Below are 15,840 nucleotides of genomic sequence, written 5' to 3' on the forward strand. Positions count from 1 at the left end.
TTATTAATTAATAGATTTTTATAATTAAATAATATATTTATTTTTAATATATTAGCTTTATTTATTTTAAAATAAATATTTAGAAAGTAATGTTAAAGTTTAAATACTTTTAGTATAATTATAGTTTATTAGTAGGGTTAGTTAGGTAGTAGGGTCTATTAATATATATTAGACTTTATTATAATAGTTATAAGGGTAATAGTATACTTATTTTAGTTAAAAGGTTTATAAATAAACTTATATTTAAAATTAAAAGTTATTAATTAATACTAATATATATATATTATTTAATATAAATAGTATTAATTACTATTATATAGAGTTAATGGAGTTTATAAGTATATATAAGGTTAGGTAGGAAGAGGTTATAATTATTATAATTATTATAATTATTAGGGTTATTATAATTATTAGGGCTATTATAGTTATTATAGTTTTTATAGTTTTTATAGAGGTTAGGTTAGTTAACTTTAAGGTGGTTAACTTTAAGGTAGTTAATTTTAAAGTAGTTAACTTTAAGGTAATTAATTTTAAGGTAGTTAACTTTAAAGTAGTTAACTTTAAGGCTCTATAATTAGGCTTTATATATATACTTTAATTTAAATATAGTATATTTTATTATTAATATTTATAAAATAGTTTTAATTAAAGAGTTAAATAAATATATTATTTAATTTAAATTATTATATATTTTAAATTTATATATTAATATTAATTTATTTATTTAATACTTTTTTAATAATAAAGTTAAATAAAAGTTTAAAGAATTTAATAAACTATATTAGATTATTTTAAAGTTTTTTTATTTATTTTTTAAAGTTAAGAATATATATAAAGTATTTAATTATAATAGTATATATAAATATATTATTTTTAAAGATAATAGGATAATTATTAAATTAAATATTATAAGTAAATAAGTTAAAAGTATTATAATAATATTTTTAATATAAAAGAATATTATAAAGTTTAATTTAATTTATTTTATTTTAAAATTCTTAAAATTAGACTTTATAAATATTTTTATTATATTAACTTTAAAAGTTAGCTTTTTATTTATTAAAATAGTAACCTTATTTTATTATTATTTTTATATTTATTATATATTTTTATTAATTTTATTTTTATTTTACTTTATAATAGTTTAATTAACTTTAAATAGTATTATAAGGTTAGTTATTTAATAATAGGAAAATAAAAGGTATATATTATATATTAGTAAATAGTTATTTTAATATAAATTATATATATATAAATATATATATTTAAAATATAATAAGTTAAAATAAAAATTATAATAATATTTTTTTAATTAAGTTAAACTTTTACTATTATTTTATAATAATAAAAATATTTTTATTAAAATATATTTATTAATATTTAATAATAATATATATTAAAGATTTAAAAGTAATAAATATATATTAAAAATATTTTAATAATAGTTTTTATATTTTTATTAATTAAATTTAATAATTTTTATAAATAAATTTTAAGTTTTTATTTAATAATAATAATAAATTAAATTATTTTAATATTAAATTTATAATCTTTTAAATATTATTTATTAAAATATAAATATATTTATTAAAATAATAAAGAATATAATTAAATTTAATAAAATTATAAAGAAATTTAATTTAATTATTTATATTATTAAAATTTATTTTATTATATAAAATTAATAATATTAATATATATAATATATTTAATAATTAACTTAAAGATTTATTAAAGTTTATTAAAGTTAAAATTATTATTATTTAATTTTAAAAATAGTTTTAATTTTTATAAGTTTTATATTATTAAACCCTTTATTTATAATATAATATAAAATACTATTTTAAATAGTAAGAAGGTTTAATATTTTAAGTTTTTATTTATATAAATATCTTTTAACTATTTAATATATTTATTTATTTTATAAATATTATTTATTTAATTTATAATTATAAATTACTTTTATATTAAAAGATTTTTAATATATTATTAATTAAAAGTATTATAAGTTTTTATAAAGCCTTCTATTAGGGATTATATAATAGATTTTTATAAAAGATATAAAGGTTTAAATTAAAGATTAAAATTAAAAATTAACTAGTTTAAATAAAAATAAAAGATATAGAAAGTTTATTAATTAAGTAAATTTTAACTTTATTTATAATTAAGTTTTACTAATTTTATTAAATAATACTTTATACCTTATAATATTATAAACTTATTAAAAAAATAGATTATTTAATATAGGTTATTAATCTACCTTATTAAGTAGAAGCTATAGTTATATATAGTAGAAGTTCTTGTAAAAATGGGAAAACTTTTTCTCCCAAAGCTGCAGAGGCTACCGGCACATCGACACGGCCTTCGCCTACGGCAACGAGAAGGAGGTCGGTGACGGCATCAAGGCCTCTGGCGTCCCCCGCTCCGAGATCTGGCTTACCACCAAGCTGGACAACCCCTGGCACAAGCGCGTCACCGAGGGCTTCAGCAAGTCGCTCGAGAACCTGCAGACCGACTACCTGGACCTGTACCTGATGCACTGGCCCAGCTCCACCGACCCCGACGACCTCAAGAAGCACTACCCCGACTGGGACTTTGTCGCCACCTGGCGCGAGATGCAGAAGCTGCTCGACACGGGCAAGGTCAAGAACATCGGCGTCTCCAACTTCGACATCACCAACATGGAGAAGCTGCTCGCCGCCGAGACCACAAAGGTCACCCCCGCCGTCAACCAGATCGAGCTGCACCCCTGCAACCCCTCGCCCAAGCTCATCAAGTACCTCCAGGGCAAGAACATCCACCCCTCCGCCTACTCGCCCCTCGGCAGCACCGACTCCCCCCTCGGCAAGAACGAGGCCCTGCTGTCCATCGCCAAGAACAAGGGCAAGTCGCCCCAGCAGGTCCTGCTGGTCTGGGGCCTGCAGAAGGGCTTCTCCGTCCTGCCCAAGAGCGTCACCGAGTCGCGCATCGTCGCCAACAGGGAGCTGGACGGCTGGAGCCTGACTGACGACGAGGTTGCCGCCCTCGACGGCATCAAGGAGAGGTTCAAGGTCTGCGGCGACGCCTGGCTGCCCATCCGGGTGTTCCACGGTGACGACGAGTAGACATTTGTTGTCGATGGATCATGATCATGTACAAGATAGATAATGAAGCATCTGAAAAGAATGGTGGGAATGGTCTACTAGAAACGAAATAAAATGATCGATACCCAGCAGTGTGCCAACGGGCAGTTTGCCGAACGATCTGCATTATATGTGGCTGGCGTCTTGACTCTAGTAATATTCTACATGCGCAACTGCTCACTCGCTGCCCAGGTATGTTTCCTGTCTCCTGACTCTCGTCTTATCTTCCACATATTCATTAATGTCCCCGCCGGCGCCCCATATTCGCGTCAGTTGTCTTCACAAACAAAGAGAGGCCAATGTTATGTCTAGTTGCCCTCGCGGCTCGTAAGTTGAGCCCGTAGACGATGCCCCATTACAATTCGTGTCTACTCGTGATTCTGCCGAACTTGTTCAAAATGCGCTTCAATTAGTGAGCCGGTGACCAAAGTTACAGCAGAAGCGGGCAGGCTCTTGAGACTCCGCATGCAATTATGGTCCATCGCTTGATCGGCGCCAGGGCACGAATGCATTTGATGTTAGGTCCGCATCCCAACTGGGTGCTTGTCCGCCGCGCCTAAAGCATCGAGAGTCGTGAATCATCCAGTGTACCTAACCTGTCACAATGTTAACGACGCTTTATTGAGTCAGCGTAAAGAACTCACAGGTCAAATAGTGAAGATGAAGAGCCAAAGGCAGTACTCACCTCGCCGTCGTACCACGGCCAGGCCGGCAAAAGAGGTCGGCCGAGCCCTCTCCTCTCACCCAAAGACCAGAATGGCTGTGCAACCCCATGCCCACAACAACTCACAGCTTCCCCTTGACGGGCCGCGCCACCTCCTCCGCCAGCACCCTCGCGATCTCGGCCCTGACGCTGCCCGCCAGCAGCTCCCCGTCCTCGGCATCGAGGTCGCTCCTCTGGCCCCGCCCGAACATGGTGAACTTCTCGCTCCACCGGCCCTGGGCGCGGATCTCGGGCCGCGGGATCACATGGTAGTGCATGTGGGGCACGACCTGGGCGGCGGCGGCGCCGTTGTTCTGCACGACGTTCCAGTCGTCGACGCCCGTGGCCCTGCTCAGCGCCGCCGACAGCACGCGCAGGTAGTAGCCCAGCTCGCGGGCCTCGCGGGGCGTGGTCCCCGTGAGCTTGGGGGCGTGGCGCCGGGGGCAGAGGAGGAGGTGGCCCCGCGAGAGGGGCATGATGTCGAGGAAGGCGATCACGTCCGGGGTCGAGAGCAGCACGTAGGTCTCTGGGTTCGGGTCTGCCTTGGTGGTCGAGAGGGCGGGGGAGTCGGTTGCCGGGGGCGAGGACGGGTCGAAGGGCCTGTAGAGGGCTGCTATCCGGCAGAAGGGGCAGTTGGCCTCGCTTTGGTCGGCCAGTACTGGAGTGTGGGCTGGGTTTGCTGGCTTTGGTCCGTCGAAGGACGCGTCTGGCACGAGAGGCGCCATCGTGCCGGTCGTGTCACCGGTTCTGGTGGGAGGAGCGTTTGTGGTCGGCCAGCCTGCAGGGACTGTGTCGAGCTTCTGTCATGAGGGAAAGGTTGGCAGGCCAAGCTCCCAGAGCCAGTTTATCAGGTGGTATATGTACATGTATGGCTTGAGGATGAACGGAAAGTCTCACCATGGCAGCACGTCATTACCATGCACCTTTTGGGTTCCTGGGTTTATTGAGCCTCGGCTCGGCCCCTGGTCGCAACGGGCTGCTTGAACCGTCGGGTGCGCGGCAGGCAAGCTCGGATTCTGCCGCTGCCCATCTCTACCGCCCAATTTTCTCAGCGTCTAACAGCAGGCCCCAACTTTGACATTTGACTGCCCAGTATCAAAGTTGTTGCCTCTCAGTGACATCTCTTCATCAGACCCTGCATCTCCCAGACTCAAGCACTCGCCCGCCGCCCATATACGCATCACCAGCCACGACTTGCTCCCGTCATTCGACCGCATCTTTCGGACGTACGGCCCTGACACAGCAAAAATGTCTCGCGAAGGCTACACCGTCCCAACCGGCTCCCCGGGCGGCAGCTTCGGCGGCGCTGCCCTCGCCGCCAAGCCCAGCGCGTTCAACCCCGACTTCCGTGACGACAATGCTCAGATGAAGTACCTGTGCGGTGACTGCGGCTCTTCAACCCACCTGAGGAAGGCAGACCCTATCAGATGCAAGGACTGCGGGTGTCGCGTGCTCTACAAGGAGCGGACAAAGAGGTGAGTCCAGCGGCATACATTTGGGTGGCGAAAGGCACAGTTTGTCTGACGTGATTGGAATGCAGGATGATCCAGTTCGAGGCTCGGTAGACAGCATTTGAACGCACATAACGGCGTGAAGGTGTGGTGAGGGTGTGAAGGTGTTTCGAGGGCACGGCAAGTGAGTGGTCGCAACGGCATATACGAGGGGGCTCGCAGCCCGCGGAAGGGCAAGGGTCAGAGGGCATTGCGCTGGCATTGGAAGGGGAAAGGGTTGACCCGGCGAACACGGCGTCGGTCCCTGAGCTGTATGAAGCATGGTGAGCAAGCGGACAGCCGTCCACACTGCTGATACGGGTGGAGCACTTGATCAACTGGAGTTGAGGAGTAAATGACTTCCGAATGGATTTTCCAAGACAATGTCTGATGGTATCAAGACCCTATGAACCGAACGCCGCAGATGCGCACCTTTCCCCCAGAGCAGACCCGCTCTTATATGCAATTTTGACGACAGTATTCGCCCCCATGGGCACAATCACGAAAAGAATCACCAAGGCTGCCCACGGCTAACCCTGCCTCTGTTGCTGGGCGAGGAACTTTGCAAAGCTGGCCTCCTGGCTCAGGGTCTCATCGCCACCATCCATCGCCGCCTCATATCTCGCCTGCAGCCCATCGCCAGATCCTCCGACGTCGTCATCATACTCGTCAGAGTCCTGGTCGCTGATGGCATCGATATCGCCATCGCCGGCCTTTGGTACGTCCTTGGCAAGGCCGGACATGGACATGCCCTTCATCATCTTGTCCAGCTCCTTCTCCCTCGTCGCCCGCTTCGCCTCGTCCCTCTCCTTCCTCTTCTTCTCCAGCTCTGGCTGGTAGTCCCTCTTGAACTCCTCGGCCTTGACGGCGACCGCCTCGAAGAAGTCGTCGACGCCCGCACCCGTCATGCTGCTCACGCCCACGACGCTCAGGTGCGCGTAGAACTCCTCCAGCATCAGGCTCATGCTGTTCAGCAGGCTCCCCATGTACCCACTGCCGCCGCCGTCGCCGCCCTCTGCGCCGCCAAAGGCGTTGCTGTTCTCGTCGTCCTGGAGCGCGGCCTGGAAGGCCTCGAAATCGGTCATCCACTCCTTGGCAAAGCTGGCATCCTTGACGTCTGTCTTGTTGAAGACCAGGATCATGGGCAGCTTGGTCTTGTAGAGGATGCTGCAGGCGTAAAGCATGTTGCTCATAAAGGTCGAGGTCGAGCTCGTGCGCGGCGTGTCGATGATGTATGCCAGCACGGTCGGGAAGCTCGAGGCCAGGGACTCGAGCAGGATCGTGCCCGAGGCGGACCACACGAACACCTCGATCTGGCCGGGCGTGTCCACCAGGATGTTGTGTATCGGCTTCCTGCTGGGGTTGGCCGGGTCGGGCTGTGTGCGCTTCTCGAGGAGGCCGAGGATCTGGTCGACCTTGGTGGCAAAGAGGTTGAGGGAGGTGAGGATGCCGCCGTTGGGGCCCAGGTTGTACTGCTTCATCACCTCCTTGTAGTTGACGCTGTCTCGGATGTCGATGTTGCTGTCGAAGGGGACGTTGAGGACCGCCGGGTCGAGGTTGATCACGTATGGCGGGTCTCTCTTGCCGTGGAGGTGGGCGTTGATGCGCTGCATGAAGGTCGTCTTGCCCGACCCGGCCATGCCGACACACACGACGGCAACAGGCTGCTGGCCATTCTCAGCGGCAGGCTGGCTGGTTGATGCTGTTGAAGCGGATGCCATTGTGCTTTGCTTGCCTTGTGCGGGCAGTGCGACAAGATCTGGCAGTGGCAGGTGGAATAGACTAAGCAAGTGCTTGACCGGGCTGGGAGAAGCAAACTCACATGAAAAGTTTCCCAGGTGTCTGCGGGGCACTACCGATGTCACTGTGGGGCCCCCATATACTGTAGCCTGTACCATGTAGTAGCTCCAGTTGCCTGCCGCAACAGAACAAACAACCTTGCAGGCTGCAGTGGCTTTAATTCTGGAGCTACCCCAACAAGCTGAGGCTCCGGAACCATCACGTCACAGTCTTAATTCTTCAATCCCTCCTCTTCTGCGACGCCCCTCTGAAGCTCTTAATCATCCAGGCCAGAGCTTTCAGCGTGTCCTTGGAGAACAACTGCTGTTCCGTTCTGCGCAGTAATCTACAATGGACGGGCTTGACGATTTCGAGAAGCAGCTTGCTGCTGAAAAGGCCGAAAGGGAGCGGGACCAGGAGCGTTCTGAGAGGCGTGAGAAGAAGCATAGACATCGTCACCATCATCGAAGCTCGAGGTCGCCGGAGAGGCGCGATCGTCGTCGCGAAGATAGGCATGACAGGGACAGGAGTCGGGATCGAGACGGCCACAGAAGCCGGCACCACCGCTCTCGGGAGCACGATTCTGACGACGAAGGTCACCGCCACAAGCGGTCCCGGCACTCGAGAGGGGACGGCGAAGATGAATCCAAGAGGAGCAGGCACAGACATAGAGACAGGGGCCATGCCGGCGACGAAGAGCCGGGCTTCATAACATCTACGGATCCGAAGGAGAAACTACCCGCGCCACAGGAAGAGGCACCTCGAGATGAGGCCCCACTGGAGCGGGACTCCTGGATGACCGGCGCCATAGATATCGACTACGTTCAACGTGGCAAGAAGGAGAAGACGCCACCGCCAAAGCAGGCCCCAGAACGGGTCATTCACCACAGAGAGCTGAACACAGGCTTGGGGGGCGCCAGCGGTGCTTCAGCCAACGACCTGGACGAGCTGACGAATGAAGTCGACTATACATTCGGCGACGAAGGCTCAAAATGGCGTATGACGAAGTTGAATGCAGTCTATAGGACAGCCGAACAGACGGGCCGTTCCGCGGATGAGATCGGCGAGGAACGCTTCGGAAGCCTGAAGGATTTTGATAACGTGCGAGAGGAGAAAGTCGAAATGGACAGGCGCAAGGTTTATGGAGAGGGTTACAAAGGTGCAGAAAAGCCTACTGGGGATCTGTACCGGGAACGCATGGCCAAGACGCGTCCGCCACCAAAGGAAGAATTCTACGACCATGATGATGAGCCGGAGCAAGGGGCTGTCATGGAGGACGCTGTTCCGCCCGTCGACCAGACCACCCTCAATAGGATGCGCGCACAGGTAATGAAGGCGAAATTGAGAAAGGCCCCAGACGCTGCGAAACTCGAGGCCGAGTATAACGCGGCATTGGCGCGCTTCAACGGCACAGCGAGCGGAGACAAGGCCGTGGTTCTGGACGCCACACACAGTCGAATGCTCGCAGGGACGCGGAACGAGGTGAAGGCGGTGGATAACAAGCGCGGCCGAGAGCGCGGTACAGTCGAGGCGAACGAAGACATGAGCATTGAGGACATGGTCCGCGAAGAGAAGCGCACCAGAGGCCAGGCAGGCGGCGAGGGCGGTCGACTTGCAGAGCGTATTGCCAAGGATGCCAAATTCGACGACGACCTGGAATATCTGGACGAAAACGCCGAGAAGCTGGCCAAGCGCGTGCACAAATCCGAGATCAACCTCAAGAACATGGCTGTGAACGAGTACCAGAAGATGAACAAGGTCCTGGACACCTGCCCACTATGCCATCACGAGGACCGGGAGCCACCCAAGGACCAGCCCATTGCGCCCATCCTTGCGCTTGGGACGCGCGTGTATCTGACTCTGGCCACAGAGCCAGAGCTGAAGGGCGCGGAGGGCGGGGCCGTTGTCGTTCCCATCAGCCACAGGACGAATCTGCTCGAATGCGACGACGATGAGTGGGAGGAGATACGCAACTTCATGAAGTGCCTGACAAGGCTGTACCATGATCAAGGTCGCGAGGTGCTCTTCTACGAGAACGCGGCCGCCCCTCACCGCCGACTACACGCCGCACTAGTAGCAGTTCCCATCCCGTGGGACCTCGGGGACACAGCGCCAGCTTTCTTCCGCGAGGCTGTGCTCGCGACCGAGGAGGAGTGGAGCCAGCACAAGAAGCTCATAGACACTGCCAAGAAGGCAAGAGAAGGGGCCGGCAAGCTCGCGTTCCGGAGGAGCATAGCCAAGGAGATGCCGTACTTCCACGTTTGGTTTACCATTGACGGTGGATTGGGCCACGTTGTGGACGATGCCTCGCGGTGGCCGAAGGGTGATCTGTTTGCAAGGGAGATTATTGGCGGGATGCTGGACTGCGAGCCCGACAACATCAAGAAGCAGGGGAGATGGAGCAGAGGTGACCCTCGTGCTGAGGCTTTTAAGAAGAGGTGGAGGAAGTTTGACTGGACCAGGGCTTTGACGGAGGGTCAATGAGCAGCGTTTGACACTGCTGTCGGGACATTACTTTGAGGAGCCAGTGCTGGTCTCATGTTTTGTTCTACGCCGCCTGGAATATCACACTGCCTGCCTCGTAGTCGTGTTGCAGCGACCGGAACAAGCCTCACCTGGCCCAACTTACACCGTACACAGCCGCAATGAAACGTCACAGTCTGTGAAGAGATTTCCAAGATAAGCTCGCGGGGTTCGTCCATTACACGGACGGTAGGAGTCAGAAAAGGAAAATCACGCAGTCTGACAAGATATGAGTATCAAGTGGACACTGCATGTAAAATTGGCCTTGGAATTTCAAACAGTCAGATAACCATCTCGTCAACCGGTCAAGCGAGAATTGATGCGAAGCGGACTAAGAGATGAACAGCCTGGCGACAACACCTTTAGACGTGGCGGAACTGCCTAATCCGGGATGGAACCAAATACACAATCCCACGCCTTGCGGAGCGCGTGGGGCCCCGGACCCAGTACGGACCTGCAACCCCAGGCTTCTGGGGTTTTCTTGGGTTTTTAGCTTCCTTGAAGTGGACCTCACCGCCTACGAAGCGGGACGGCATCGTGGCCGGGCTCGGCGGCGCGAGCCGGCAAGCAGTGTGGCAGCCCACGCGAGTCAGCGTCGAATATATAAACATCTCACACGGTCCTACCATGCAAAGATGAAAGGTGTACTCAAGGTTCATCGCTCGTAGGGAATTTTTCATCGGTAGCACAGATTCACCATGGAGGACGGCAAGTTCAAGCACGATATCACAAGTAAGCAGCCACCATCACACCTCTTAAACACTGTTCCGATGGCAGGCTAATCTGTTCGTCTATGATCAGCTGCGTCTACCAAGACGAAAGTGTTCGACCTCTTCTCCCTGAAAGGTCGCACGGCCATCGTCTCCGGTGCTGGTGCTGGTATCGGCCTGGGGGTTGCTCATGCCTACGCCGAGGCTGGCGCGAACGTCATCATCTGGTACAATAGCAATGCAAAGGCGATAGAGCGGGCACAGGAAATCGAGGCCGAGTATGGCGTGAAGTGTCAGTAACCCCTATTTCACTCCATTCCTTGGGGATTGAGCTCCTTCACGAACCTATGCTCCTCGAGGACATCGAGCAAGTACCCAAACTGACATCTTCCGCAGGCCGCGCATATAAAGTGAACGTAACCTCAGCCGAGGAGGTCGAGGCCGCCGTCAACGCCCAGATCAAGGAGTTCAACAACCGGCTCGATGTCTTCGTGGCCAACGCGGGCATCCCGTGGACCCAGGGCCCCGCTATGGACGGCGAGCTCGAGCACTACCACAAGGTCGTGGCCAACGACCTCGACAGCGTCTTCTACTGCGCGCGGACGTGCGGCAGGATATGGAGGCGCCAGAGGGAGACGGGCCAGGACGCCGCGGGCGGGAAGCTCGAGGGCTACAGTGGCGGCAGCTTTGTCGCCACTGCGTCCATGTCGGGTCATATTGTCAATGTGCCCCAGCTGCAGGCGGCTTACAATGCGGCCAAGGCTGGTGTGAGCCACATGTGTGAGTTGCGCCTCTGATTCCCGCCGTCTTTGCCGGCCCTGGGGCCATCGGATTGACTGACAACCATTTGGGATTCTAGGCAAGTCGCTCGCTGTTGAGTGGGTGGGCTTTGCCCGCGCCAACGCAATCTCGCCGGGGTACATTGCCACGGAGATTTCAACCTTCGTCAACGAAGACACCAAAAAGATCTGGAAGGACAAGATTCCCATGGGGTAAGTTGCTCGAACCTTTCCCGAGTGATTCATGCATGGCAGGGGCCCGAGAGATCGCTAATACCAGTCTTGTCCCTAGTCGCGAGGGAGAAGTCCACGAGCTCAAGGGGGCGTACTTGTTCCTCGCCTCGGATGCGGCTTCTTACACCACTGGAACAGACATCATAGTGGACGGAGGTTACTGCTTGCCATAGACAAAACACACCACTTTCTCCTTCTCCGTTAAATGGGTGGGTTCGGACTGGGAGTATCGGCACTCTATCGCATCTTTTGCCGGATTAACGAAATCGTGAGGTTAACTGGTGTTTGCTTTGAAGACAGACTCGCTAGATCCAATATGGCGAAAGTTGAATATTGCAGTATATTCCCAAACCTTCAGGCTAAAGACATCATTTCAGCTGCCGTAATCTCCAGATTTACATTACCAACGACAACACGAGAGTGCTAGTAGTATAAAACTCAGGGTTTTCTAAATCCTAAATATATATTCTAAAATATATATCTTCTTAATATCCTCCTAACTAAGACTTACCTAATTAAATTAAAATAAATAACCTTAACTTAATAAATAAAGGTAGTTTCTTATTTCCTTTTTATTTAATAAAATTTTTTTATTTAATTAAAAGTTTTATATAAATATAATTTATATTATAATAAAATAATTATATAATAATTATATATTTATATATTTATTTATTTATTAAATATATTAAATATTAAATTATATATAATTTTAATAATTTAAAATATTATTTTAACTTAAAACTAATTTTAATTTCTTTAACTCTTTTTTATTAATTATATTAATTTATTTAATATTTTTTATTAAAATATTATCTTTATTAAAAATATATATATTATATATATTATTATATTAAAATAAACTTTTAAAGCTTCTTAATATCCTTATAACTTTAAATATTAACTTTCTTTATATAAATTAATATTTATAAAAAACTTATAAAACAATTTATAATTAATTATATTATTATTTTAATTAATAAATAATAAAAGCTTTTAAACCTTTATATTAAATATTTAAATATATAATTTAATATAAATATAATTAAAAATTAAAAATTCTTTTATAATTAATTAATTTAAATATAAATATTTTTATTAATAAATTTTTTAAAAAAATATAATAAATATATTAAACTAACCTATTTAATTAATAAATATTTAATTTAAAAGTTGAAAAAGTTTTAAATAATTAATAATATTATTTTTAATAATTAAATAAAATTAATCTTTATATTTATAAACTTTTAAATTAAATATTTATTATAATATTATAATAAGTTATACTTTTTTAAAATAATAAATATATTTATATTATTTAGTAATATAATATTATTAAATGTTTTTAATTTAAAGTTTATAATAAAAATATTTTAAAAAAGTAAAATTTAAATAAAAGGTTATTAAAAATATAAATAAAATAATTATTAATTTATAAAGTTTATAATTATTTATAAAATATATAAAAATAAAAATTAATATATAAATATAAATAAATTAAATAAATTTTTTTGAAGTTTTATATTAATATAACTATTATAAGGTAATAAATAATTAAAAGAATTATTATATAAAATATTAAATAAAAATTAAATTATTAATATAAAAATATTTTTTAAAATAAAAGAATTAATTTATATATTATATACTTATAAGAAAAAGAAATACCTTTTATATATTAATTTCTTTTAAAAAATAAAGGATTATAAATAAAATTATATATTAATAAGTTATAAAATAATATTTTTTTAATATTATATATTATATTAACTAAAAAATAACTTTTTTATATTACTTTATTATAATAACTATAAATAATAATACTTTAATATATACTTTTATTAAATAATTAAAAATATATATTATTATAATTTATTTAAAATAATTAATTAAATATATATTATTATAAATATTAAAATATATTATTATAAATAATTTAATAATTAAATAAAAATTTTAAGTTTTAAATAAAAATTTTAATATAAAAGTAAAACTATAACTTTATTAAAAATATTAAAATTATTAATTTATTATATTTTTAAAAGAAAATATAAAAATATAAAGTTTAATTAACTTTACTTTATTTTTATAAAATTAAAAATAAAACTATTAAGTTATATTATAAAACTATAATAATAATTCTTTAAAAATTTTAATTTTATTATATTTAAAAATAAATTAAAAAAGTTATTTAATAATAATAATACTTATTAAATTAAGTAAATATAATTAAATATTTCTATATTTATTTAAATAATAATAATCTTTTTTAAAAGTTTTATAATAACTTTAAAATTAATAAAATTAAAAATAATATATAATTATATTTTTTTATAAAGTTTATAAATATATATTAATTATAAATTTTAATAATAAAAAAGTTAATAAATTTATAATAAAATTAAATATTTTACTTTATTTATAATAATAAAACTTTAACTTTTAATTATTTTTAAAATTTTTATAATTATTAATTATAAGGTAATTATATTAAATATATAAAAATAAAGATTTTATTATAAAATAAAATTTTTTATATTTAAAATTATTAAAAACTATATATTTATTTATTTTTTATAAATATTAACTTTTATATATATTTATAAAGAATATATTTTTAATAATAAAAACTTTCTTTAAAGATAATTAAATAATTAATTAAAGAAGTTATTAATTATAAAAATAATTTAAATATATTAATAAATAATTAAATTTATTAAAAGGTATATTATAAAAGAAAGATAATATATAAAATTTATATTAATAAATTTATTTTATTATTTATCTTTTATAAAATAATTTATTAATTATTTATTTTATTAAAGTATATAATATTAACTTATATATTTTTATAAAATTTATTATAATATAAAAACTTTTTTAAGTTTATTAAATAATTATAAAAGTATTTTTATTATATTATTAATTATTTAAGTTAATTTTTAATAAATATAAATAAATATTTATATTAATAAATATATTAAATAATATAATAATTTATAAAGTAAATATATTTAATTTAATATAATTATTATTTAAAAATTATATATATAATTTTTTAAAAATAAAATATTAAATATAATATTAATAATTTTATTTAATAAATTAAAAACTATTTAATATATTAATTCTTTTATTATTAATAAAATTTATAAATTAATAAATTTCTTTATAAAAGTAATTATTTAATAAGTTATTTATAATTAATAAAGTTAATAATAAAATTAATAATAAATATTTTTATATATTTATTTTATTTAATATTTAAAAGTTTAATAAAACTTTATAGTTTATTTTTTTATTAAATTATAATAGTTTTATAAAAAACTTTTAATAATTTTTATAAGAATTTTTATTAAATAATTAATTAATTATATTAAAAAATTATTTATATTTAATAAGATTTTATTAAAAATAAAAAATTTAAATTTAATAAAGTTATTTTAAAAGTATTAATTAATTTAATATAAACTATTATATTTTAAATAATAAAAGTTTTTATAAAAAGTAATAAATAAATATATTAAAAACTTTTAGTTTAAATATATTATTTATAAATTCTTTATATAGATAGTTTATAGGGGTTACTTTATATTAAGATATAACTAATCTATTTAAAGAGTAGGCTGATAGGAAGGGGTAGAAGGGGGGGCCCATTGGGGATATAGAGAAGACCGTAAAACTCGCTCCTGACGGAAGTGGTTGACCGGGACTATTGTCTCTGTGCGACGTGAAACGCGATTGGCTCTTTCAAAGCCACGGAAGCGCTTAACAGCAAGTCAGGGGGCCTCTCCGTCATTCCCACTTAATACGAGTCTATTCACGAGGTCCTTTGCGCAGTTGCAGGACACGGCCACACCTCATTAGCATCCCATGGGATACTATCCGAGTCTGCCTCGGCGCGAGTCCAGCAAAGACGCCAGGAGGTGTGACCCACCCCCCCTGCGCGATTTTGATCGTTTTAGCGAAGCTCACACTCCTAGTCCAAGCAAGTGAGAAGAACCAGACCGTGCGTTCTACCTAGGCAGTACCCGCAGCTGCCACACCAAACAAGATCGCGGCGTTTGGATGTTTCTCTACATTGGCCTTTCCCAACCTCCTTCTCTAATTTTAGAGTGGCATTGGGTGCACTGGCAGTATTTTCTGCACGTGGCTTGCTTCATAACCTGCCATCCAGTGGCCAATGAGCTTGGGGATAGTGCAACCAGAGCACAGACACGTTTACAAACTAAGCCTTATGGGCACGGCCCGACGCAGGGCCCTCTTGTGAAACTTGTTCTATATTGAGTCTGGAAGGTGGATTGGTACTTCAGAACACATTCTTTGCATGCCTCCAAGAACGTCGATCATATAGCACCATCGAGGTGTTATGGAGAGGGACTTACAGTCAAACAACTAGTAGGTTCACGCTCAGGTTCTAATGACTTTAGTCTGGCCCCGTTCCTTGACCTGGAGAATATGAAACCTCGATTGGTAATTGGTTCTTCCTGTAATGTGGAT

General features: G+C 40.1%; 6 protein-coding genes across 6 annotated transcripts; 4 read left to right on the forward strand and 2 right to left on the reverse strand.

Moving 5' to 3' along the window:
* Nucleotides 1–2,308: 2,308 nt before the first annotated feature.
* On the forward strand, nt 2,309–3,104 carry KVR01_009471 (uncharacterized protein; the record flags this gene model as incomplete). Its single annotated transcript, XM_044782999.1, has 2 exons — nt 2,309–2,391; nt 2,489–3,104. 2 exons carry the CDS (start codon nt 2,309–2,311, stop codon nt 3,102–3,104), a joined length of 699 nt encoding a protein of 232 aa, XP_044641973.1.
* KVR01_009097 (uncharacterized protein) lies at nt 2,339–4,749 on the reverse strand. The gene is made up of 2 exons (XM_044782667.1): nt 3,767–4,749; nt 2,339–3,718 (listed from the first exon to the last, which is right to left on the reverse strand). The coding sequence occupies exon 1, from the start codon at nt 4,548–4,550 to the stop codon at nt 3,909–3,911; it is 642 nt and encodes a 213-aa protein (XP_044641599.1). The 5' UTR covers nt 4,551–4,749; the 3' UTR covers nt 2,339–3,718; nt 3,767–3,908.
* Nucleotides 4,750–5,073: 324 nt separating this feature from the next.
* On the forward strand, nt 5,074–5,390 carry KVR01_008961 (DNA-directed RNA polymerase core subunit RPC10; the record flags this gene model as incomplete). Its single annotated transcript, XM_044786432.1, has 2 exons — nt 5,074–5,300; nt 5,366–5,390. 2 exons carry the CDS (start codon nt 5,074–5,076, stop codon nt 5,388–5,390), a joined length of 252 nt encoding a protein of 83 aa, XP_044641463.1.
* A 455-nt stretch (nt 5,391–5,845) lies between these two features.
* On the reverse strand, nt 5,846–7,036 carry KVR01_008994 (GTPase NPA3; the record flags this gene model as incomplete). Its single annotated transcript, XM_044788994.1, has 1 exon — nt 5,846–7,036. One exon carries the CDS (start codon nt 7,034–7,036, stop codon nt 5,846–5,848), a length of 1,191 nt encoding a protein of 396 aa, XP_044641496.1.
* A 409-nt stretch (nt 7,037–7,445) lies between these two features.
* On the forward strand, nt 7,446–9,578 carry KVR01_009629 (uncharacterized protein; the record flags this gene model as incomplete). The annotated part of the gene is made up of 1 exon (XM_044781900.1): nt 7,446–9,578. The coding sequence occupies one exon, from the start codon at nt 7,446–7,448 to the stop codon at nt 9,576–9,578; it is 2,133 nt and encodes a 710-aa protein (XP_044642131.1).
* Nucleotides 9,579–10,315: 737 nt separating this feature from the next.
* Nucleotides 10,316–11,513, forward strand: KVR01_008880 (uncharacterized protein; the record flags this gene model as incomplete). Its single annotated transcript, XM_044788695.1, has 5 exons — nt 10,316–10,349; nt 10,419–10,619; nt 10,724–11,107; nt 11,187–11,319; nt 11,399–11,513. The coding sequence occupies 5 exons, from the start codon at nt 10,316–10,318 to the stop codon at nt 11,511–11,513; spliced, it is 867 nt and encodes a 288-aa protein (XP_044641382.1).
* Nucleotides 11,514–15,840: the final 4,327 nt, after the last annotated feature.

This window comes from Diaporthe batatas (genome assembly GCF_019321695.1).
Source record: "Diaporthe batatas strain CRI 302-4 chromosome Unknown Contig00011, whole genome shotgun sequence".
NCBI lineage: Eukaryota > Fungi > Ascomycota > Sordariomycetes > Diaporthales > Diaporthaceae > Diaporthe > Diaporthe batatas.